The sequence below is a fragment of the Danio rerio genome, chromosome 23, assembly GCF_049306965.1.
Source record: "Danio rerio strain Tuebingen ecotype United States chromosome 23, GRCz12tu, whole genome shotgun sequence".
NCBI classification, from domain to species: Eukaryota; Metazoa; Chordata; class Actinopteri; order Cypriniformes; family Danionidae; genus Danio; species Danio rerio.
In genome coordinates this window covers 11,545,001-11,572,158 of record NC_133198.1, presented here as the reverse complement: position 1 = coordinate 11,572,158, position 27,158 = coordinate 11,545,001, and the positions used below count along the sequence as shown (strand labels likewise).

Below are 27,158 nucleotides of genomic sequence, written 5' to 3'. Positions count from 1 at the left end.
CAGTGCTCTTTAAATATAGTGAACCTGATCTGGTGACCTTCTTGTCCAAGTTCTAGTCTTTTCCAGTCCTGTGGGACGTGTTCAGGCTCATCAGGATGTGCTTTAACAATGCATCTAATTGTAGAGGTTGTGCCCTTATAACCACTGTCTGTCTTTTAATTGGTGCTCCGCTGCATTGTGAAGACACACAGGGTACAAGGGCAAAGGTCACAAGGTGTTCACCGACAGAGTGTGTATTGGCTTATTAGTACTAAAGTAGAAAGTACTTAAAGGAACACTCCACTTTTTTCCTGCTCTGTCAACTTTTGATGTTGAAAATTCAACTGAACAGTTAAACAAAATGACATTTCTTAACATTTTAGAAGTTTGAAATAACAATGTGTGATGAATTGTAGGGAAATCAGTCTGTAAAATATCAAATATACTTGCGGTTAGCATTAGAAAACATTTCACTTTAAACTAGGAATGCACTGATATGGATCTTGTGGCCGATTTCGATAACCTGTAACTTTAAATTTGGAGGCCGATAACCGATATATTATAGCCGATAAATACAAATATTTTCTAAATATTATAGTTTTATACAGTAAACAACTGATTTTATTTGAAAAAAAAACTTCATAGAAGTTTGAACTGATCATGAACATGGTCTAAAAAGGTTGAGTTTATTTTCTTAATGAGTTATAGGTGTGTTTTGAGAATAAACCAATTAGAGCCTCATCTCCCATCACCTTTAAGAGCCAGCTGCGTCGTGCCAATAGCAAATTTTGACAAAGTAAGTTCACTTAAGCTTTTTCTCTCGTGAATAGGGAATCCTTTACGCACAGACATCAATTAGCCTATAAATAATTAATTTTGTTTGTTAAGCGCAAAGATTTGTTTAAAAACTATTTTTAAATTCAGTTCTAATTTCTAGCAAACGAATAAATGAACAATAATAACCAAGTGTGATCAAAATACTGAGTTATTTCCAAATACACCTGCCATGCCCCATATGGTCTAAAATTTGACAGGTGGACAAATCTAAGCTTGTTTTTAATAAAACAAATATAAATATGGATATAATAAATAATACTGCTAATAATAATAACATTATACAAAAGCTAATTGAATGAACTGAAAAAGCCTCCCGAGATGAAGAAAGTAAGGCAGTGGTTTTTAAATCTTCATGTAGGCTAGAAATTAATATGTTTTGTAATATTTTACAATATTTTACGAGCTAAAAGTAGCAAAAGAGTATTGCGCTGCTTCTTGCGCCACATTGCGCCGGGTGTATGATAGAGCCCCTAAAGTTTAAAAGATGCTTTTAACTGTTTTAACAGCTGTTTAACTGTCAGCTTATGATTTGAATCCAAGGTGGAAGAAAGTAGTTCCTCATACAAAAGGGTTTTTGAGACTCTCCATGTTTGATTTAGTTAGTAGATTTACTCGTGGCAGTGCGATATGGCTGTATATCAGCATGTATATCGGCCAACGCACGCCTCCCACCAGTGCCGATATACAGCCATATCGCACTGTTACTCGTGTGATATTGCACATATATATATATATATATATATATATATATATATATATATATATATATATATATATATATATATATATATATATCGGTTCGTTTCGGTTCTGTTTGCTGTGGCGTTAGGGTTGATGTCATCTTAACAGCAATGCTTAGGAACAGTAGATTCACTTAATAACAAGAACAATTAAACTTTTTCTTTATTAACTTTGCCATCACAATTTAGTACAGTCAGAATACCTGAGTAAACAACAAAAATTAAATACATACCTCCAATATAGATTAGTCAGAAAAAAACATTAGTGCAGCCATTTTAACTAAGTAAACTAAAATTAAATAAATAACTGCAGTGTAGGGTGAAAGATAAACAGGCTTGTACTCTTTAAGGACATTTGAAATATTTAATTAGGTTTTAAGTTCTTCTTCAAAAACACCGAGATGTCCACATTCTCCGGTGAAAAGCTTGATCTCTGTGTAGACACAGACATAGTGATGCTCATTTTTGATTAAGTTTTAATTTAGATAGATAGAACTACAAGTTCCCTCTTCTCCAGATGGCCTGTCCCAGGGACGCTTCGCGGTCCGTTAGCGGCGTTCTGGGCAGGGGGGGCTACCTGCTTCCGAGGTGCTCAACGCGCTCGCTTCGCCAGAGGCGAGTGCGGGGGCGGTGCAGCTCTCGTAGGTGGGCGCCTTTGGCGAGGAGCAGGTATGAATGGCACGGCGGGCGTAGCGGGCTACGGACCGCCGATAAGACTTCACTCATCAGACTGCACTCTCACCGCCTCGAATTCCTGGGTGAATTCACAGACGGTGTCGCCGAACATCCCAGCTGGGGATATGGGGAAGTCAAGAAAGCGAACTTTGTCGACTTCGCGCATATCAGCCAGGGGTGGCGCTCCTGAATCACTAGTGTGGACATCGTCCTCCCCAACGCACACGCAGCGGACTTAGTAGTCCGAAGAGCTTAGTCGGTGGCGGTGCGAAGCTCATAAGCCTGGGTTGGACCCACCCTCGCGCAGCTCGGCCAGCGCCTGTGCTTGGTAGCGCTGGTAGGTGGCTATGGCATGCAAGGCGGAAGCAGCCTGGCCCGCAGCCTTGTAAGCTCTAGCTCCGAGGGAGGCAGATAACTTACAGGCTTTGGATGGGAGACGAGGCGAACCCTGCCAAGAAGAGGCGCCGCGCAGATTGACCGCCATCGCACACTCAACTTGAGGAATCGCCACATACCCCCTGGCTGTTCCACCGTCAAGAATGGTGAGGGTGGAGGGACACGCAGTACGAGCAGAAAAAAGTGCCCTTCAAGACCGCGTGAGCCTACTGTGCACCTCCGGGAAGAAGGGGACGCCCCTCTAGTCGGTCCGGCCGCGGAGCTGGGGGATAAACCATCTCTAACCCACGGCCAAAGCAGCCCGGGAAAGCACGGCTAAGATGTCTGTTTCAGGATCCGTTTTGACAGCGCTCACCTGCCCGGAGGGGGCGAGCGGGTCTGGATCATCATCGGACAATGAAAGCCCACCTTCCGATGCCGCGGTGGACGTCTGGTCTCCGGTGTCATCGAGCGTAAGGGCTACCATCTGTTAGACGGATCACTTCTTCCGCCCGAAGCTTGGATGGAGCGCTTAGAGGAGCGGGAGGTCCACGGGCCCATGGACAACGGAATATCTCTCGCTGAACCCTCAGATCTGCCCGAGTGCCCGCTGCAGAGCAGGGGACAACTGGGGTGGTTTGCCCTTTTGCAAAGGCTAGCCGCGATCTTTACTGCGCAACAGTCATGGCATCGCAATGACGGCATTAACTGCCCACGAGCAGCGCATTAACATGCTGGACCCCCCAGTCATGCAACGTAGTGCCCGTGCCCATCATCCGAGGACAGGAAACCACCGCATCCAGAAACGCACAGTCGGAGCGCCGTCCTGAAAAGAACGTGCTGCACGACTGTGTTGCTCTTTTTGTGAAGTTGCAACTTTATATGCACTGCTCTGGAGGACCGGACCCAAAGAACGGCAGGCAAGGGAGAAACCCAGCTCGACCGTCTGCCGCTGCGTGAACACACTCTGGATGGGAGAATGCTCTCGTTCACTCGGAATCGCTGGATCAAAGCAGAAGGAACCCTCATCGACTCGATCAGAAAGTCTCTGAAGCGAAAAGGATGGCATTTGCTTGCTCCATGCAATGAAGCACACCTGCGCAAGCTTACGCTGCCAATTCATTGCTTTCATTGGCCCGTTCAATACTCTTTTAGATAAGCGGCTTCTGAACCGAATCCTTCCATACGTGGATTTTCAAAATCAAATCCACTGTATAGCACTGAAGTTCCCCAACCGAAGGGGAACTACAAGACCACAAAAACTAAGCAACAACAACAAAACAGAATTTAAATGAGCATTAGATGTAGCGTTATATGGACATCAGGAAAATAAGACCTGTGGAAAAATGTAAGACCAAGAACAGCAAATTTAAGACTTTTTATGGCCTAAAGTTTAGATTTTCAAATTTTAGAATTTTTAAGACTGCAAAAACCCTGTTGAATTTAATTCATAATTCCCTTATTATATATAAAAAAAAAATATATATATATATATATATATATATATATATATATATTTTTTTTTTTTCCACGTCACTTCCCCTAAAATAGATTCTTTTTTTGTTTATTTTGTAGACAACTGGCCAACAAAAATCCATAAAAATTAAGATACAAATTATACCAAATGAAATTTATTAGGCTATATGAAGTGGTCAAAAATTGTTTTAATTTTTCCTGTTGCTATTTTAGGTTTTTCATCTATTGTTTCATTTTTTTTTTCTCAGTCTTTTCAGGTAAGAATCCAAAGTAATTAAAAATTTTATTTTATGAGCCGTTCTTTTAAATAGAGTAACTAGTTGTTGTAGCTACTAAATCATATTGACAGGAGCAGAAATTAACTGATTCTGGTGTGCGTTTGAAACGTCAGAAAACATCATACAACGTGCAACCTTAAAGGGCTTTCACAGACCATTAAAAAAATGGTCTATAGTTGCACAATCGTGTAAGCATTTTCGTAACTTTTCCACATGTAACATTATCTATTGTAGATAGACTAATCATTAATGGCAATATTTCTATTTACAAACTAGAGTGGCACCGCCAGTATTTTAGCACCATAGAATCGCGATACTATCATAGTACCGGTATACCGTGCAACCCTAGCAGCAAATAACCTTTATTATAATACTGGAAAGAAGTAAATTGAGCATATTATCAAAAAAGAGGAGGTCTTCTTTATGTTAAAAGAGATATTTGGATTTTTTTTTTTTCGCAATGGAAATAGAAGCAGAGGATTCTGATTCAGGTCTGCAGTTGCAATTTATGCTGCATGCAATGCTTTTTAATGCACACACATAACCCTGCACCTAACCCTAACCCTACCCCTAACTGTTATGTCACTATCTCCATTGAATGCAATGTGTCTGACATTGCAAGTTCGAGATTTGCAGTTTCAATTTGCATAATCAAGGCCCCATCTAAACATTATTGTCATAAGCTGTTAAATTAAAACATCAATGAAAAACTCAACACAAAATGATTATACAGAAACTAAAAAACATTTAATAGGCATTTGTACTGTCTTATTCATTGTTGAAGTGAACTCAAGTAAGTTCAGTGTAACAAAATCTGTTTTGACAGTCAGTGTTTCATAGTATTGTGCATAAGAAATATAGCAACTTGTGGAAGTAAACAATTCTCAGGTTTGAATATAGCATCGAGATAACCATTTCATGGCAGAATATCCTATAACAACACCTCCTGAGACTTCATAAGCAGTACTTTTATGCAGAATGAAATGCATAAAACAAAAATGCAAAAAGGATTCAAAGAAAAAATATACAGATATGTACAACGCAAGAACAGAAAGCTTGTTTTTTTCTACAGAGAAAACTCAAAGTAGAAGCAAAAAGCAGAAAAAAGTCTTATCTCATTTATCAGTGTAAGGGCTTTTTTTTCACTCAGTAATAATAAATATGTTAGCAGGATTTCAAGCTGGACTTACATAGCATCAGATTGCATCCTGGAAATAACATAATATTAGTAACTCTCACCTCTGCTTTTTTAATCATTTCATTTTGAAGGCAAAACATAATTTAAAATATGTATAAGATTTACTGAATCCACCAAAAGTATTTGAATTGATCATACTTAAGAGTCTTATCTTTCAAAATAGTAAGGTAATCTTAGTGTTGATAACATAAACCACCTGCCGCTTCTTTGTAATATTTGTGGCAAAAACAGATTTTTATTACTGCTAATAGAAAAATATGGCAACTAACATCTCCACCGTTGACCTTTATAAATCGATATATATATATATATATATATATATATATATATATATATATATATATATATATATATATATATATATATATATATATTTATTTATTTTATTATTATTTTTTTTTCCCCATTGTGGCGTCAATGTCAGTTTTAATCAAACACGTGGTCAAACAGAAATATGTTTTTGTAGATATACTGAAGAGTCCGGACATAATTGTTTTGTCTCATTGTGTCAGTATCTTGCTGAGAGGCGTGCGGAGAGGTTACGTGATTGCCCACACAAGCGAACATGTAACTGAAAATTGTGCTGTCAAGATATCAGTTTTGTGACAGGCCATGAATTATTTATGTTTCCTCAGCAGGAAAAGTGAAAATGTTACCTAATCCAAACGCAACCATGAAATCCACATTAATTCTAAAGGGAATAATCTACATTTTTGGGTCAAGTAATGTTTCATGAAACCGCTAAATAATTTGCTCGTCCTGCAGTTTTTTAGATTGGTAGCTTGACCGTGAAAGGAAGAGATGATTTAGGGGAGAATAACAGAGGACAACTAGTAAAAGTTAAGAGACAGCTCATTTCCCTGGAATCCGATCTTCATTCCTTGCCTTAATGATCTAAGATGAGTTAATTTCTGGCTAATTTGGTTCTTTAAATAAGTTTATGAATCAGATTAAAAGACTGAACAAACTGATCTGTGATCACTGCTAGGGCTATGAAGGAGAGATCTATTGATCCTCAAAATCATTTTCAGCAATGCAATGACTGGCTGACAGCACTGCTGTGTGAAAACATCATCTGGTTAATATTCAATTACCCATGTGAGCAAAATTCTTTAAAATTTGTAGTACACCGTTTGTTTAATATGATATGCAATAACTTTCCACATTTGCAGTCTGCAAACGACTTTACACTTTCCAGTACACAAAAATTACAAGCATTTAGCTATTTATTTAGTCAAACTTTTAAAAAATTTCTTGATCATGACGTAAGGCATACCTGGCAGTTAAAAAAAAAAAAATTCACCAAAAAAAACATTTTTGATGTTTGAGAAGTGTCTGCAACTCCTGCACTTCATCAAATCACATGCCTGTTTGCTGTCAAAAAATGTGCATGACTCCTATAAACTGTTATTCCATACAGACCATTTCAATGTGGTGATGCCATTGGAACATGAACATTTGCTGCTTGTTGTCAAACTATTTTAATAACTTTACAAAAGGTCTTAACATTATTTATCAATATGTAGACCTTTTAGGATTCTCAGGAGCTATAGATATTAAAAATGTAAAACAGCAAATACTTTAAGACCATTGTTATTGTTTACATCCCTCAAAATGGTCTATAGGCTATAAAGCATGGTCATGTGCATTTCCATACACTCTCAGAAATTGTACTAAGCTGGGTTTGTACATTTTTAAAAGTATGCCTTTTGATTTGAAAAGTCCAAATTGGTGTCTTGAAATTAGCCCATATTCCTACATAGTTATTAATAAATGTTCACTTTTAATCACTTGGTGAGTACCACCCCTTGGTAGTTTCTGTTCCTTTGTTTCAAAAAATTTAGTTTGATCTTTAAATTAACTTTAACTTTTTAATACAGTGTATATAACATATAGGTTACTATTGTAATAAAATATTAGGTGGTGCATACAGTACTTTCAGCATCACCTTTGCCTGAGATTACACAATCTAATCTGGTTTATATTAAATTTAGCCTGGTTCTGAGCAGGTTTGAGCTATCAGACCTATGACAAGAACTCTCTGATAAGTTTTAAGGAACGAAATGATCCATCAATAATAAAATCCAGCTAAATTAGTAATTCACATTTGAAGAACAAACCCCTGGACTCAAAAGACACACTAATATCTATGATCATCATCATCATTATTAATATTATTATTGAAGTAAGATTTTTTTTAATTTCCTAATAAATAACAAATATAACATGTCATTTCTTGATAAATAGCCTCATTATTTATTTTTTATATGACATATATATTAAAATATGTGTTAGCTTTTGTAAGTGGTTTTATGTAATGTTCTCAATAATGTTTGTAAAGTAAACATAGGTCCCAAATGTGCCATTTACATATATTTCAAATAATATAGATAACAAGTGCATGTTTTTACCAAAACTAATATTGGATTTTATTTTAATGCGTGTGCATGTAATACAATATAATTTGCAGAAAGAAATTACGGGGTTCTTCTCTAAAGAAGTTGTTACTCCACCCCGTTTAAAGCATCATTGTGGGCATTTTACAATATAACTAACGTGGTTCAAGCGATGGATCTGCGATAGAGAAACTACGGGTTTTGAAAAACACTCGTCACTGCATCGTTCCAAACAATGCATCGTACTATGATAGTTCAGCTGTGAGTTATGTCGTTGTTTGGGAAGTATTTCTAACCCAGCTCATAGCAGAGCAGAGCAGTTACACTTATTTGCTCGCACTTTAGTCACCATTTGTTTTATATAATGAAAAAACTAGAATGAAAGTTTTGCTAAAAAAAAAAAAAAAAAAAAAAAGTTTTTTTTGAAACAGTTATTTTATGTTGCTCAAAATCATAAATTGTCACGGAATAAAATACATCCAGATGGAACATTTATTTGGATAAACTGACATTTTTCCTTTTTTAAATTTTTTTAAATTATAGTCCTGCTGATCCTGTCAAATCAATAACCAAATCAATTTAATTGAGTATTCCATGTATGAAGAACGGATTCCTGGACTCAAAAGATGTGCTAAAGGCTGCATTCTTTAACCATTATAAGTGGACCTGTCATATCAGAAGCACAAGTTCCAATCCACTCATGGCTGAGCAGAAGCAGAGCGGTTACACTTGTGTACCCGGCATTTAGTGACCATTTATTTTGTACAATAGAAAAAAGTAGCATGAGCGTTTTGCTAAAAAAACTCAAAGATTTTAAACAGTTTTGTGTTGCTCAGAATCATAAATTGTCATCCAATAAAATACATACAGATGGAACATTTATTAGGATAAACTGACCTTTGTCCTCTATTAATTTTAGAAATGATAGTCCTGCTGACCACAGGAGAATGGTTTGATCGTGTCAAAACATCAGTAAGAAAATCCATCTAATTGAGTAATCCATGTAAGAAGAACGGATTCCTGGAGTCAAAAGATGTGCTAATGTTTAATGCTTAAGGCTGCAGTCTTTAACATCCTTTTTAATGAACCTGCCATGGTGGAAGCACTAGTTCCAATCCTGCTAATAGTAGAGCAAAATCAGAGTGGTTACACTTATTTACCCGACATTTGATGAAGATTTTTTTTAATGGAATGGAAAAAGTAGCATAAAAGTTTTGCTTAAAAAACTCAAAGTTTTGAAACAGTTGTTTTGTGTTGCGCAGAATCATAAATTTTCAACCTTCATATTAATACTGTAGAAAAACTGGCCCAATCACGCAGAAGCATAGGCACATTCATGGCACACCATTCAAACAAAACCTTTCTTACTGTTGAATTGTTTAAAAAGTTCATAAAATTGGGCCACTGTTAAGAAGTTCCTGGGGTATGTCCATTCAATCCGTTGACCTCCGTGGACGTCCTGCGCATGTACCCAGAGTATTCACCAATGAATGACCCATCTTCATTGAACTCGCAGTCATCATCCTCTGATATCTCAGAGCTATCCTCACTGCGATCATCCTCTGTGGCGTCTCGGAACAATTGCTGGCTGCTCTTCAGCGGCTTCTCATCATTGTCACTGTCAAACGACAAAACAAATGAGTCAAATTCGGCGCTGAGTGACTAAGAATATGATACTAGTCGAGGCTGGCAGACAGAGCGAGCAAGGAGGGGTTGTAGGGGAAGGATGCAATCACTGCTTTCTGCTAATTACTAATTGCAAAGGTTTCAAGGCCTGATGGCAGTTCTCAAAACTAAAGAGATAGAAAATTGCAGAGCACCGGTCACAGCAGCCGCCGACTTAAGAGATGCTTTGTGTGCCTGTAGACAAACAGCCTGTCAGGTTACTTTAGTCCCTGAGGAATGATGGGACAAACCAAAATTAGCTGCCAATTTGAGAGCAGGCAGACTGCCAGCAAGCAGGTGTCTGTAAAGAGACAGGGGGTCACCTCGTAAGCTCCCAATTACTATGAGATGCCACAATCTTGGCGAGAGCGATAAAATGCATCCAGACAGAACATTTATTAGGATAAACTGACATTTGTCCTCTTTTATTTTTAGAAATAATAGTCCTGCTGACCACAGGAGAACTTTTCACGCTGCAGCATTGCATCATCTCTTATAAAATATTAGCATGAACAGAAAACACATGCCTTCACCAATTAATTAGTGCAAATAAAACCTCGATAGAATATATCTTTCCATTATACCGTCATACAACATTGCATCATCTGCTAAATATATTCAGAAAACGCATGCCTTTGCCAATTAATTAGTACAAATAATACTTTTCCATTATATATTTATACAGAGATATTATCAATCTTGTATCAATCAAGTTGTTTTTTTAAGGCTCTGGTTAAATATCATAAAAAATCCAGTAAAATACTGTTTAAAAATGGTAACATGTTAAAGAGAGGACTATGGTTTAAAATAACTCCAATTTAAAAATATACTGAAGCTGCAAGCAGCCATTAAAGGACCAAGCAAGTCCAGAGGGAGAAGCAAGTTTGGCAGGGAGCATCAGACCAAGAAGTAGAACAACGAATAGCTGAAGACAGTTTAAGGTTATTTTACTCAAAATATCAGAATCAAAATATCATCTGATTTTATTACGATTAAGACAATAGGCTGATTAAGAGTTTACTATGTAAACATTGATTTTTGATTAATTTAATCTGATTAAGGTCATAATCAAACTAAACAGAAATCTAAACATTACTGAAGTGCTGTACAGACATGTAAACACCTTAATCAAACTATTACCATAGTGTAGAATTTTGCGACAGGATAGTCTATACACACACAGCTGTTTGACGCTATTCTCTGCACCTACCGAGTCAGTGAAGGACCACAGACACCTGCATCACAAAATAGAGGGCTTTTCCCCCCATACGGTGTATGCTATCAAATTCCATTAAAACAACACTCTTTCAGCAGTTCATACTTCATCCAAAATCATGAAATGGCATGAAATGTTCCTGAATGAAAGTGAAAGTGCCAAACTGAGGTTAAAGTCAACAAAATAAGAATAAACATCCGAACATGAAACTCTGGAAGAAATGTCGATAGCCTGGTGGCGCAATGACTTTAATCCCACTATGTGCTATAACATGTGAAACGGGATCATGAAAGGAACATCCAAAAAGCGGCTCTTGTAAACATCTTAATCATAATATTGTCTTGTTCAGATTAAGGCAAATAATTTGATTACTGATGTCCATGTAAACGAAGTCATAGTAAGGTGACAGTGACACCAAAAGTTTGGTGTTAATATGTTTATGCATTTCAATGATAAGGCCTTAGTGCAGTTTGGCATCATGCCAGCACATTTGCCAATGCAGTAAACAAAAAACACTTTGCCAATTGAGTCATTCTATAACTTTTTGACAGTATGGCAAATATGTAAATTTTAATGGTCCTGGATGATTTGTAACACTTGACCCATAGGTGGGACTGTTATCAAATGTATGTGTAAAGCCTAAAATGTGGTTTCAATATCTAAAGTGTTGCAGAGATAAAGTCTTAGATGTTGTGCTAGCACATTTAAGGATGCAGTAAACAGAAACAGTTTTGCCTATCAATACAACATTACAATTTTTTTGCAAAAAGAAAATCAAATTGTAGAAGATCAAATTGTTTGTTTGATTGTGGCATAATTGATATCAATGACGTCGGCAGGACCTAAGGATTAAACCAAGATCAGTCACATCACAATAAGGGGAACTTTCCAAGAGTTGATAGCCACTTAAATATATATTTTTAAAAACTTTAGCTACAAATTGGTGCTGCTCTAAAACATATTGTTTACTTTCAGGGCATGTGTTGAAGATGCATAATGAGTTTTGTAAAGATATATCAATGTATGTGCATTCCAAATCGCATACTACAAATTTTGCATAGTATTAAATAGCGCACTGACAGTCAAATATTCTTTTTATTCTAAAAAGCATAAGTGCACTTTAATTACCCGGTTGATGCACTAAATCAGTTATTAAAAATAAGTGTGGAATGTTGGACACTTCACACATTCAACGGCCGCAGTTTTGCTCAAGTAGCAGAAGGGGTGGAGCTATCGGGCACTGTATTATATAATTTTTTTTTTGCCCTTGCCAAATTCTCTCTCACCCCTTAACTATCATGGCCTCCCAATCATCTCCATCCACTGAATTGGCTTTATCCTTGTCTCTCCACTCCCCCTATAGCTGGTGTGTGGTGAGCGCACTGACACCGTTGTCCTGTGGCTGCCGTCGCATCATCCAAGTGAATGCTACACACTGGTGGTGGTGTGGAGAGACCCCCTCATGACTGTGAAGCAGGTGTATGGCCATATACGAATAACGTGCTATGTAAATATTGCATTGTGTTACATTACATTTTTTTTAGATTGTGAATGCAAAATTCTCCCATGAGAGTGATCATTCTACCTCCCGATTGTGAATGAGGTTATACTCATGGCGGGTACTATTTGGTAGCTTGTAATGTATTTCACTAATTTGGCAATGGTTTGAATATCTGCTAAATAAAAAAAAAATGTTAGTGTTCCAATTGAGAAACTAAATTCATATACTATGCTGTATGAGTGTATAAGTACATAATGCACAAGTACAGAGTGTATCGTGCACCATTTAAGATGCAGTGTGTGTTTGCATAAAATAGTATTTTTGGACAAAATTCAAATGACAATCATGGGGAAACTGGATTTCACTTAATTCAGTATGCCGCTTTGAATTTAATGAGACCAGTTTTAGGAATTTTGGCAAAAGCGTTAAGGAGCTAGAAGCAAAAAATATAGAATATATTTGTCCATCTCTTGAACACAAGGTGGCACTATGCAAAACTTTGTTCACGGCTATCATTACGTGCACATCATGATTTTGCCAAGTATGATGCGATCCTGGATTAGCATCTTTTCTATTTTTTCTTGAAAATTAAATCCACCTATTCCTATTCCCTACCGCAACCATAGCTGTTTCCCAAAGTCAGAGGAAAATAATAGTTGGACAACAATTATGTAGAAGTGCATAAACCTCACCGTAAGCCTAAACTTAACATTATTGGTAAACATTTATAATTCTGATTGGCTGACTGGAATTTTGTTCTAGGATCAACATAAATGTTACTCCAGGAATATTTCCTACTTGGTGAAATCAGCCTTATCTCACAAGAAAATGTATTTTATGTTTTGTCAGTTTCGTGCCTAATTCGTATGAAATCGTACAACTTCAGTCTTCCGAAAATGTATAAATTTATTTAAAAAATTATATTTTATTTGAGAGTAGTTTGACTAATCAATTTGAATGTCATAACTAAGATAATCTAAACCCATTGGTCAAAATTGGAAAAATAGCCTAAGTTAAAAAAGTAGTTTTTAAACTAAATAAACTATTTAGTTTATAATAAACTATTATTATTAATAATAACTATTATTATTATTATTATTATTATTAGTATTATTATTATTTGGTGTTTATTTGAATCAACATGAGCCTAGAGATCATCAGAGGGAGAAAACATTGAATCAAAAGTTATTAGCATAAACATATGTGCACATTTGGACAAGTGGTGGCACTAGAGAGTTGGTGTTAGAAGCTATTTGAAAAATAAACTGTAAAGTAAAGTTAAAAAAATAATAATAATTGTAAAGCAAAGACGCACCATTTGAGCAGCAAATCATATTAAAATGATTTCAAAATAAACTGAATACATCACACAATAAAGATTTTGATTCATAATTCTATTTCATAATACTAAGCATTTTTAATCAAGCATCTATGGGGAGCATAAGATAACTAAAAAAAACAACAATATTTTAAATGCAGGCCGATCTAAAAGTCTTCCCTCAGCTAGTATTAGTAAATTCCTGTGGTTGTCTATAAGATCTTACAATCCCTGTATTCAGCCCACTATATCATGTCAAATGCCATCAATGGCATAACAGGATAAACCAGCTCTTCTATTCCCAGCAGAGTAATAAATCAGTAGCCTCCTTGTGTAAGGCAGAGTAATGCAGTTTTGAAAGCCTCTGAGGCTCCACAGCTGCTCCGGGACGCTCTTCTCTATCAGATAGCAGATGTTGGAGCGTAACTCCCCAAACAAGGCCAGCGTACAGATCACACTCCAAACCTCTGCTGAAGCTGCACTTCTTTCCTGAGGGAGGAATAAAAGCAGCATCTCTGTGTCGAAGCGTAATGAGATGGAAACGCATTTACGGATTTCAGCTTCTCCATATGCAAGAATACAAGTTAACTGCTCGCCTCTGGTCTGTTTTCTACACATGCCGTTTAATGTGCTACTGGTTGCTGTGAATTTGCTTGTGACACAGTGTCAGACTCATGGATTGATAGGATGATAATGTTGGTTCAACATTACACCTTTCATCCACCTTATTTTTTTACATTACAGATTGACAGATTTTATATACTGCTGTCATTCTTTTGGGTGTAGACAAATCTGCTTTTTATAATGCTTGATATTTTAGCTAGTATTTCATGGTATATATATATATATATATATATATATGCATATGTGCATAGAAAAATAAGGTGAAAAGCATTCAAATGATTGCTTAGCAAAATGGCTAAAAGCTTTCCAGCCATTTGTGATTATTGGCTCTTTAATAGTGATGATTTTAAAATGTTTTCAAATCTTAAGCTCACCAAGCAAGGAAGAGCGTCAAATAATAACTTCTAGTTGATCATTTGGAAAAGTGGCAGAAGGTAGATTTTTCAGATGAATCATCTGTTGAACTTCATCCCAATAATCACAAAAACTGCAGAACACCTATTGGAACTCGCATGGATCCAAGATTCTCACAGAAATCAGTCAGGTTTGGTGAAGGAAAAATCATGGTTTGTTGTTACATTCAGTATGGTGGTGTACGAGTGATCTGCAGAATGGATGGCAACATCGACAGCCTGAGGTATCAAGACATTTGTGCTTCCCATAACATTACAAACTACAGTAGAGGGCAAATTCTTCAGCAGGATAGCGCTCCTTCTCATACTTCAGGCTCCACATCAAAGTTCCTAATGGCAATGAAAGTCAAGGTGCTCCAGGATTGGCCAGACCAGTCACTAGACATTTTTCCACTGCACCATGACTTTATTTTCCATACTGTACATTATTTCCGTTAAGTGACAAGATGCTTGTCTAAGCAAATTCAGACCTTACTGTCCTACTTAAATAATTAAAAATCAAGGCATGATCATTTTTTATTTTGGTAAAAATAAGTGTCAGGAAGTGCATTGTAAAATGCTTAAAGAACTTTTTTTAAAGAACTTTTTAATATTTTAATATAGTTAAAAATTTTTAAAATTTTCATCTTGTCAAAACTGTATTTTCAGCATCATTTCATCGTTCAGTGTCACCTTAAGAAATCATTCTAGTATGATGATGAGGACATATTTACTATTTGAATCATAGTTGAGAACCATCTTACAAAAATGATCCTTAAAAAATAATTTAATATGACTTTACTCTGTTTATATAAAAGTTTCTATTATATATATGTATATATATATATATATATATATATATATATATATATATATATATATATATATATATATATATATATATATACGTGACAAACTTCATAGATATATATATATATATATATATATATATATATATATATATATATATATATATATATATATATATATATATATACATATATATATATATATATATATATATATATATATATATATATATATATATATATATACACACATGACAAACTTTACACTAAAATCTAAAGTCATATATTTTTTAAAATATGTATTACTCTTATTTATTACATTTTAATAGATTTCTATTATATTCTAATGCATTCATATATTTCTAAATATATCAAATATAATTCTATAATATTTACATTTTTTCTATTATAATATATTCAATAAAATGTAGGTGGTAGAAGAAAATAAACTCCAACATGTTTTGAATAAGTGGATGTTCAACAAATGATGACAAATTTGTAATGTTTAAACTATTCGTTTGAAGCACAATACAATACTACAACTATAACCACATAACACAGCACTAAAGATCTTTTTGAGCTAAACAAATTTGTCGTTCTCTACCTGTAGGCTAGTGAGCACACAGAGTCAGTTCAGTGCTTTCCATGAGGCTCCGAAGTAAATGGCATGCATGCAGAGTTTGTTTACACAAGATAAAGGCATTAATGTTACAGCAACTCAGTGAGATGAAGAGCAAGTTGTGAGATCTATAACATAAAAATATGGCTCTCTGACCTGTATTCACAGGGTGTTTCTTCATCCATGCCATGAGATTCAGGATCAGCTGGAATGTTCTCCTTTTCCTTTACTGCCATGACAAAAAAAACAAAATATAGAGAGATGTTTATTTTAATGTATTATTTTTCAGGCAATTGATTTTAGTGAAACTACAACATTCAAGCAGAGCACTTTGCTTTGTTTACTGATTTTTCTCAATTGCTTTTGAAATTTCCAGCCTTGATATCATTTCAAAAGGGACACTGTTGTGATTCAAAAGAGATCCTATTGATATCTAATTGTGTTCGTGAACAAGGTGTGTAAACATTCAATACTTTATATTCACAGGTTTAGAAGATTATTTTGTGATTTGTTCTGTGAAAGCATCTAGGACTCTGACTGCGTTTCTGATAAACTGCTGTGTATGACTCACCACAGTGTTAAACAGTTTAGTTTTACAGATTTTTTTAGCCATTCAGCTGATTTCTGGGTCTGGCAGAAGCATTTTTTTTGCTTAGCTTAGAATACATCATAAAATTGGATTAGAACATTAGCATATCACTCAAATAAAAAAAAAAAGTTTCAAAATTCTATTCTGTAGTTATACCATACTAAGACCAATGGAAAGTTAAAAGTTGCTATTATCTAGGTCAGTGTGTCAAAGAACTATACTCTCATGGCAGCATAATAATCAAGAACTTTGCTGTCATACCCTTGCTGCTGCAAACGCAATGCTACACACCACACTGTTTCCTAGTCCCCAGCTTGGTAACTCAGCAACAGTCCTTAATAAAATCAGCACATTATTTATTTTTTTATTATTTGAAGGAGATGTTAACGGCACTTTATTTTGATTATGATTTTGATTTATTTTATTTTGATGGTCCAATTGAGTATTAGTACACTGTCTAGTTAAAATCTGTAGATACTGACATTAAACAGTCCTTCAGCAGACATTTAACTGGCTTTCAATCAATTCACTGGTGGGGAAACCGCACTTCTATGTCACTTTGCGGTGAGCTTCAAAATGGGAAGGAGGGTGTAGGCGATCGTAAACTACGGTCAACCAAAGTAACGCCCATGCTACTGTGACGCTTGGGTTGGGACTGTTGGGAAGGTATAGGCGATTATCAACTTCTGCCCACAAAGGAAATGCTCATGCTACTGTGATGGTTGGGTTTAGGGTAGAGAGAGGTGTAGGCAATAGCCAACTACTACCCACTAAAATAACTCCCATGCTACTGTGATGGTTGGGTTTAGGGTAGAGGAAGGTGTAGGCGATCGTCAACTACTGTCCACCAAGGTAATGCTCATGCTACTGTGACAGTTGGGTTAAGGGTAGAGGGAGGTGTAGGCAATCGTCAACTACTGCCCACTAAGGTAACGCCCATGCTACTGTGATGGATGGGTTTGGGGTAGAGGGAGGTGTAGGGGATTGTCAACTACGTAGCGAACCAATATGTCAGTGGACACACTATACCTACACAGTTCTGTCCAAACAGCTTACAAAACATGATTGTCATCATACTGTAGGTGCCCCTAAGATTGGATATTGACACAAATTGTATAGTAGTTTAAATTACACAAGCATGTAAGCATGTTTCTGCACAATTAATTACGTTTTTTTTTCTTTTTTTTTCTTTTTTTTTATATTTATTCTTACAAAAAATTTGGTTAAAACTTGCTCCTTTAAACAGCACTTGGAAAATATATATATATATATATATATATATATATATAAAAAAAAAATTAACCAACCAATTTCACCAAAGAGCTAATAATTCAACTGTATGTGCATATACAGTATATATACAGTATATATATATATATATATATATATATATATATATATATATATATATATATATATATATATATATATATATATATATATATATATATATATATGCACATACAGTTGAATTATTAGCTCTCTTTGGTGAAATTGATTATTTATATATATATATATAAATATATATATATATATATATATATATATATATATATATATATATATATATATATATATATATATATATATATATATATATATATATATATATATATATATATATATATAGGGTAAGGGTTATATAATTACTGGACTGCAAATAATAATGTTTAGACCAAACAAAAATCCTAGATAGAAAGATTTAATGTTAACATATATATAAATATATATGTATATTTATATAGGGTAAGGGTTATATAATTACTGGACTGCAAATAATAATGTTTAGACCAAACAAAAATCCTAGATAGAAAGATTTAATGTTAACAAGTATTGATACTTGTTTAAAAAACTAAATAGATTCATTCATTCGTTTGTGTATTCCTATTTCTTCAATCTATTCCTTCATTTATCAGAGTGGCCACAGAGGAATAAACCGCCAACTACTTTGGCATATGCTTTACACAGCGGATGCATTTCCAGCCATGACCCAGTAGTGGGAAAACATGATAAATTAAATTTAATAAATGCACATTATTAGAATTTTCCTAGTATTTAATTTATGTAAAAATGTGCCATAGTAATCAGGTCAAGAAGTTCCCCAATTAGATCCATTAACTGCATTTCTGATTGTTTTCTTCAACAGCAATGCATAGTAAGATCGCAATAGGAGAGGGTGAGGACTGCATGGCAATAAAGCTCACTGATCTCAGGATATCTGTTCAACACAGCTAGAAGTAAGTCTGTAGTTCTCAGTGACATACAGACCCACACAACACAACATTTACAAAAGCACCAAGCTCAGTTGTAGATGCTGAGAGTTTAGCAGTGGCTGTGGGAGGCTGTGTGACCTCTAAAGCTGTCTGTGTCTTACCTGCGTATTTGCCACCTTTGTTCTTGAGCACAAAACAGCCGATGAGGACAAGCAGAGTTAGCAAAGCCACCGCGCACATCATCCCCACAAACCACTCCTGAGATCCCATCTCTTGTCTGCTAGAAGCTGCAAGGACAAAGGAGAGTTAGTCTTTGGAAAATTGCAATTCATGAAAAATCACACTGGTGTCAGTTTGAAAATATAAAAAATTACAGTTGGTATAGAAGACCAGTCATGCCTTTAATGGCATATTTATATATAAAAGCAATTAATGTAAAAAAAAAAACAAAAGAAAAAACAAAAAAAACAAAGGGGACTATTTAAAATTGAATAAAATATGTACAGTATAAAGTTTAGTTTGGCCACCTATGCTAATTTTCATAGTTACAAGCTATAGGCTGCTGGCCTTTCAAATCAGCTATTTCATTTGGGTATATTTCATACCCTAGGGAAAAAGCAACATTTGAGTTGTGACATAACATTTATTTAATCGACAGATTCAATGTAATTTAAGTCCTAACAAAAACAGACAGGTGCAAATTTTTGGGCACCCCAACAGAATAATGACATCAATCTTTTGTACAGCCACCTTTTGCTGAAATAACAGCCTGTAGATGCTTCTTATAGTTAAGAATAAGTCCCTGGATTCTTGCTTAAGGCATTTTGGATAATTCCTTTCTGCCCAATTTCTCCAGTTCAGTCTGATTTGATGGGTGCTGAGCATGAACAGCCTTTTCAAATCAATTCATAGATTTTCGGTGATGTTCAAGTCTAGGGACTGGCATGGCCATTCTTGAAAATTGTATCATGTCTGAGCATGAATTCCTTGGTAAATCTAGAACTGTGCTTTGGGTCATTGTCTTGCTAAAACATCTAATCCCGGAGTAACTTCAGCCTCTTGACTGATTTCAGAACATTGTTCTTAAAAATCTGCTTATACTGGTAGGAATCTATGCAACCTTTAACTCTGACAAGGTTTCTAGTAACTGTGCTTGTCACACATCCGCACAGCATGATGAACCCTCTACCATATTTTACAGTAGGGAGCAGTTTCTTCTCCTGGAATGTTGTTCATTTTTCACCATGCAAAGAGCATATGGTTGTGACATCTGTCCACAGCATATTTTTTCCAAAATGGACTCTTCTCAATGACATAATGCAGAAAAGTTTTTTTCTGCATCACCTTCCATTGAGCTGTTCTTTGTGAAGAGTGCACTGGATTGTGACATGATCTACAATGACATCATTAGCAGCAAGATGTTCCTGGAGCTCTTTGGATGTGGTCTGTGGGTTGTCTGTGACCATACTAACCATTATTCACCTTTGCTTTTCAGATATTTTTCTTGGTCTAGCACATTCTTCTTTCACAAAAACTGTTTTTGTGGCCTTCCATTTTCTTACTATATTTCTGACTGTGTAGATAGAGACTTTAAACCATAGCTTTTTGAATACTTCTCCTAATTCATGTTGATGTCATTAGGAAGTTATTTTGATGTTTCCATGTTGCTACTTTCAGGTTCACAATAAAGTGAAGCACAACTAGCAATCAGCTATTTTAAATATCTTTTTTCATGATTGGTTGCATCTGTGCTGCTACTCATACTACACACTATGTATTTCTTTCTGAAAAAAAAAATAAATAAAAAACATGACATTATCTAGCTTTCTCTAGAAATCGAATGGCATTTTACTGTGATCTTCTCTTATAAAGAAAGTGCATATTATTATGCAGCCACAGAGGGGTACCCAAATTTCTGCATAAGACTGTACTTTAGTAATAAGAGTTGAGTACTTGAAAATGGCATATCCTCAAACAGCATTGTTCCTGGTGAAAACAAGGCCAAACAGAATAAAACACTGACTCTGACGATCCACAAGGGATCATTAATATGCATCAATATGCTTGTGCTATGCATACCATTTATCCAAGACTATTAGTTTGAAAACAGGAGGGGCTTTACATGTTTTTTTCACATGTATATTGAGAAATGTGTAAGTTTTTACAATCTAGTTTCAATGAAATATTTCATAATTGTATATTGAAGATTTAACTGTTAAAATACCCCATAATGTGATTTCTTTTATTCACAGTAAATTAAAAATTAGTTTAAAATTAAAATTAAAAATTAAAAAATTTTAAATTAAAAATTAAAAATAAATGCAATCTTGGTGAGCTCATTTTAAAACAATTAAAAATCCTACTGATCCTAACCTTTTGACGGGTAGTGTAAATATTATGGTTCTTACACTCAACTCCTGGAGGGCCGTGGCTCTACACAGTTTTGCATTAACCGTAATCTAACACTGATATATGTAGCTCAAAGTGAATTAGAGATTATTTGAAGGAACTTCAAATGAATAGATTCTTTAAATGCGAACAAATGAATCACGCAGTGATTGTTTTAATGGAACATTTAGTTCAACTATGGCTATTGCTATTAAAAAAAAAAAAAAAAACTTTATGTAGGGTAACATAATCAAAGTTTAAGGCATTAGATTCATTAATGTGCACAGGCACATTTATTTATGCATAATTAAACTTTATTGACTAATCTAACAGAAACATTTAACAAACAAACATTCACACAGGCTACATCTGTTTCATATTGTATATTAGAATTTAAATTGTATATTATAATTTACACCCTGTATTGTTCAAATGATAATCTGATACAAACCTGTGAAGCAGAAACTAACATTAAAATTGCATCAATACAATGATTTATTATTTATTTATTTTTTGCTTTTAAGCTGATAAGTTCACTTTAATTAAAATTATTAAGTAAATGAACTACGTACAAAATTCGAAACATTGAGTCAACAAATTACAAGAGGTTCACTCACTTTAAGTAAAGTCAACTTGTCGCATTTAAGGCAATAGGTTTACTCATTGTTTTAAAGTAAAGTCAAGTCAAGTTTGTCCCTTGAAGGCTAAAATGTTCCTATCATATTTTATACTAAAGTTCTAATTTCACAGATTCTCTCTGATTTTTTTATAGTGTAATTTATAAACCTATAAAAGTGATGTATAATATTTAAAAACTAGCTTGCTCAATGGAATGGGAGAAGTTTCTCTAAATGCCCACAGTGCTAATGCAGCCACAGGAAGACTATCAGGTGCAGTGCTATGTCAGCGATACCTCTAATGCTGCTCTACAGGCTGAATTCTCTCACTTCTCACCTTTCCTGGTCTTGAAAACCTCTTCAAAAATGCTAGGGACACCAACCCTGCGTGAAGCCTGCAGCCGGACTGTGTACACAGTTCCTGGGCTGAGTCCTTCAACCAGATGGAAACCTTTAGATGTATTTAAAGCCTCTGAAAGCTGCCAGATACCATCACCTGGAGGAATAACCGCATATCCAGACAGCATTAGCCCACAACCCAGCAGAAAGAGCTGATGCCTATGATAGAGTAAAGTGATTCTTTGAAAGGTTAGAAAAGTTGATAAAGAAAGATTGGCATTAGGGCAGCAAATAAAACTTTTTAAAGACAAATATAGTCAACACTACTGGTAGGCTCAGAGGGCTGTTATCATCCACCCACATGATTAATTAGCAAATAGAGAAGACTCCAGATCCAGATCTGTTTTTACATTACTGTGACGTTTGGGTTTAGGGTTTGGGGTAGACATTATTAAAATACAATTAATGGAAAAATTTGTAAATAATATAATTAATTATCGTTAACTTCTGGCCACAGCCGTATGCGATCTATAGCTGATTAACTATGTGGATAGATGATCCAGAAGGCCCCTACTGGCCCATATCTATGATTACCACTGATAACATCCATTCAATCAAGTGATAACATTCGAATTGGCTGACCAGTAAATGGTATTTTACTGCATCTCATACCATTTCAAAAGCTGTTTTAATAAATTTGAAAATACATGAAAGTTCAATTTTAAAATCATTTAGTTAATAATTTTATTTATATTTTTATTTTATTTATTCATTATTTTTTATTTTTGCATAAAGAGAAATGGGAACACTTTATTTTGATGGGCCATTTGAGTATTAGTAAACTGTCTGCTTAATATCTGGTGATACTGCTAAACAGACATTTAACTGACAATTAGAAACTTTGAAAGTACTTGTCAACTTACACTAACCCTAACCCCAACCTCAACCTAATAGTCTATTTATAATCTAATGAGAATTAGTTGACATGTAGATGCAATGTAACTTAAACTCAACAAACCAACCATCAACATATAGTGTGACCAGAAAAACTAAAATACATCTTTATATATATATATATATATATATATATATATATATATATATATATATAATTTCATAGCTAACTCATTAGGTTTGAGTTCTGCTTAATATTATCATTTTTTGATTTACCATAACTCTTTTTCATTAAGTCAAAGTCATTTTTTTTTTTTTAAACTGACTTTTTAAAATTTTGTTATTCACTGTTGGGTTTTACAGTGTATACATGGTCACACTATACAATAAGGTTACATTAGTTAATATTATTCTGTGTATTTACTAACATGAATTATTAATTATTAATAATTTATAGCATTTATTTACATAAAATACATATATTGCTATGACGTGTGTTAATGCACAGCGCATTGACATGAACAAACAATGAACATCTTTATTTCCGTTAACTAACATTACCAAAGAGGAATGACTACTGCAATAAATGTATTGTTCATTGTTTGATCATGTTGATAAATACATTATCCAACATTAACAAACACAACCTTATTGTAAGGTGTTACTAAAAATATAGTATGAGCAATCACAAAAAAATATACAGATGGAGACAAAATAAATAGCCTTCCTGCTAAATTTTAATTATGTTTTAAATATTTCCCAAGTGCTGTTTACAAGAGTAGAAACATGTTCAGAGTATTTCCTATTATTAAGATTTTTTTTTTCATTGTCTACAAAACTATTATTACAAAATGATTTATTCAATTAACCTATCTTGTAGAGTTTTCCTAATTAACCCAGTTTAGCCTTTAAATGCAATTTTAAGCTCAATATTAGTATCATGGGAAATAAATAGTAAAATATAATATCTTGTCATCATGGAAAGACAAGGAAAATTAGTTATAAGTAATTAGTTGAATAGTGCTTTAAATGCCATCTGAAATGTTCTTCTACAATAAGCATTTTTCGCAAGCTCCTGTCTTTATGTTCAGTAAATCCACAAGTATGACAAAAAAAAGGTTGTTTGCATTGCTTTTAAAGTGAAATAACTGAACATAAACAATGGAGGCTGAGAAAATACTCAATTTAGAAGAAAATTTCAGACAGCACTTAGAGGTTTTTGCATCTGCACTCTAAAAAATAACTCAAGAGGTCTGTTACCACTGCATAGTTCAATACATTATTGTAACTTAAAAATCCTAAAATGCTGATTAGATTTAAAATAAACTTTAAATATTTTTTTTAAGTTGCCAGAATAATTTTATTAAGTTTTCAAAACAGGAAAATATTGATAATTACATCAATTTAAAAATGCAGCTAATTTAAAGGTAACTATGTCTGTCAGTTGCTTTAAAACAGTATTTAACTTATAGCAACCCAAATAAATTGGGTTGATAACTCACACTAATGGAGTTGTTTTGTATTTTTAAGTCCACACACTGATGTTTTTTTGTTATTTTTTACACTGATAATATGGGACAGTACATGTTTTTGTTTTGTAAAACAAGGAAAACCTGTGGTTTAATACAAATAAAAAATACAGAAAAACAAAAATGTTGTTAAATGTATTTCTTACAAGCATGAACAGTAAATTCGAAAAAAAAAAAAATTCGGCTACTTTATTTATTTGGGGTTCTAAACTTGAAAATGTGCATGTAATCAAGTACATAGCACTGGATTTGTTTTCAATTTTAAAATGAAAAAAATAATTGAAACAACATTTTTTTGAGTACTCAACTTATATATTTAAGGTTTTTGCTTTTTAAAATGCCTCTGATTGAAGAAGAAAATATTTGGCTAACATAATAAAGTTTGTTGTCTGAACTTCATTTTGTTAGATGTTGTCGTAAATTCAATATATTAATGCAAACTGTTGCGTTCATTTTTATTATTTTTTTTGTCTAAACAATATTTTTTAGAGTGTGAACTCTTCAGTTATTAAAACAATTATGATTAAAAAGTTGTTTAAAAAATCTCCCCGTCACACAGCACTTGGGAAACTATGTTAAAAGAATTACCATTTTGCTAATAATAGTTTTGCCTTCAACTCTATATAGTTTATAATACAGATCTAAATCTGCACATTGATCAAAATGCTAAATAACAACTGAATCCAAGAAGTATGCCAGAAATAATAAACAAATTAACAAAACAGTTCTCATTTGCAGGCCTAAAGGTTATTTTTTCTAAAATTCCTCAGTGTTGTAAAAACTGGACCATAACAAAGCGGTTTGAGGAGTGAGAATCTTACGGTGGTTCATTATAGCAACATAGAGCTGTGAATCTGAATGCTCTCCTCTGGTTCTCCAGCTGATTCTTGCAGAAGTGTCTCTTACAAAGGTCGATACGTTGAGCACGACTGAGAGAAATACAAAGAAAACAAGATAGAACAATACAGGGAAGACTTTCAAAAGTTTTAGCTCCTGAAAAAGAAACCCATACACCAATAGCCAGGAATGAGCAATGATAGAAAAAAAATGTGTCATCTACTGTAAATAAAAACATTTAAGCCAACATGAAATCAATTTTAGTAACTCTGTAGTTTAAATCACAATTCGTATAACTACTGGCTTATTATATGTTCATTATTATAATATTAACTGTGTTTTAGCACTTATAAAGCATGATCTTAAACATAACTAATCCTACCTAATTCCAATAATTAATACTAATACTAATCCCCAATAATAGCCTGTTTATGTTTATGGTTAGTTAATAATATGATACATAATAATGTGAATTGTACATTAAAATAAAGTGGTGCCAATCTTTTATATACTGTAATACTTTTTTGTTTTATCTATTGAAGGAAATTGAAGGGCATGATCTCTGTTTGAGCAAATGGGGTTGTCAGACATAAATATTTTAGTTTTTTAGACTACATAATATATGTTTACTTTAATTTAGGGACTAAAGTCTTACTATTAACTAGTGACTTATTACCTGCAAATTATTAAGATATTGACTGCTGTCCATGATCTTCATTTGCATTACTAATTCCAGTACATAGACATAACTACTGCATAACTATTAATAAGCAGCATATTAGGGGTTTATTAAGGCTTATTTCATAGTTAATGGTTTGCTAAAAGAGAGAATTTTACCTTAGATTTACAGTTTTAAATGATGACTGTAATGATATTTGTTTACAGAATAATATACTACATACATAAATATTATATTATAATACTGGTGTAATATTACATAAAAAAAGATGGTTTGAGACATAAGGCTTGGCTTTATATTGATCTTGTTCGCTAGATTATTATTATTTTTAAAATGAAATAAATTAATCAAATTTGCTAAACTCAATAGAAAAAATACTGAGGGTGTCACACACCGAGACGCTGACAATGGAGTTGCACATCCCACAAATGTATGTGTGTAGTATTTAAAGTCCATGTAATCAGTTTGTGTTGATCCTCTCGCTGTGTGTGTGCTTATCACCGGAATTTGAAACTGGTGTTTGTGAGTGGTGTGCATGTATGGAGTTGTGGTACATAATGTGGCAGATTTGTAGTTCTTGTCTTGGTGGCAGAGCTCAGACACTAGCTCTGTCTCGTCCTGTTTTTGTCATTGTGTTTCTCTGTGTGTGCGCGCGTGCCGTCGTGGGTGTACGCAGAGTGTGCGCGCTCCCGCTTAATGCGGCCGCGCGGGCTCTGCGTGCCTCGGACGCGCGCGCTCTTGTACTCGTGTTTGTGTTTTCATCTGTCTGCACAGTGGTGTTTCATTCCCAGTGTCTCAGTCTAGTTGGTTTCAGTTTTGGTCGGCGCTGGGATGAAACATGCACGCTGCATGTGTGAGTGCACGGTGAGTGTTTTCATTCATCGTGTACTCGTGTCTTTCATTTTGTTTGTCATTACGTGTTGTTTGAAGTCTTGTCCTGTCGTGTTTCCAATCCTGATCCTTGCCAGCCTGCCC

General features: G+C 34.4%; 1 protein-coding gene across 25 annotated transcripts in view; it reads right to left on the bottom strand.

The window, feature by feature from the left end:
- Positions 1 to 8,481: 8,481 nt before the first annotated feature.
- chl1a (cell adhesion molecule L1-like a) overlaps positions 8,482 to 27,158 on the bottom strand; it is a 163,462-nt gene continuing 144,785 nt past the window's right edge. For 15 of the 25 annotated variants that reach the window (XM_073938600.1, XM_073938605.1, XM_073938603.1 and 12 more), the window contains 5 exons: positions 25,489 to 25,596; positions 22,243 to 22,401; positions 19,062 to 19,187; positions 16,255 to 16,327; positions 8,691 to 9,572 (listed from right to left, as the gene is read on the bottom strand). In XM_073938600.1, coding sequence (XP_073794701.1) covers positions 9,362 to 9,572; positions 16,255 to 16,327; positions 19,062 to 19,187; positions 22,243 to 22,401; positions 25,489 to 25,596 — 677 coding nt within the window. In that variant the 3' untranslated portion in view covers positions 8,691 to 9,361. Of the gene's footprint in view, positions 9,573 to 16,083; positions 16,328 to 19,061; positions 19,188 to 22,242; positions 22,402 to 25,488; positions 25,597 to 27,158 lie in introns of all 25 variants that reach the window. The other 10 variants (XM_073938617.1, XM_073938615.1, XM_073938616.1 and 7 more) reach the window with 4 other exon arrangements.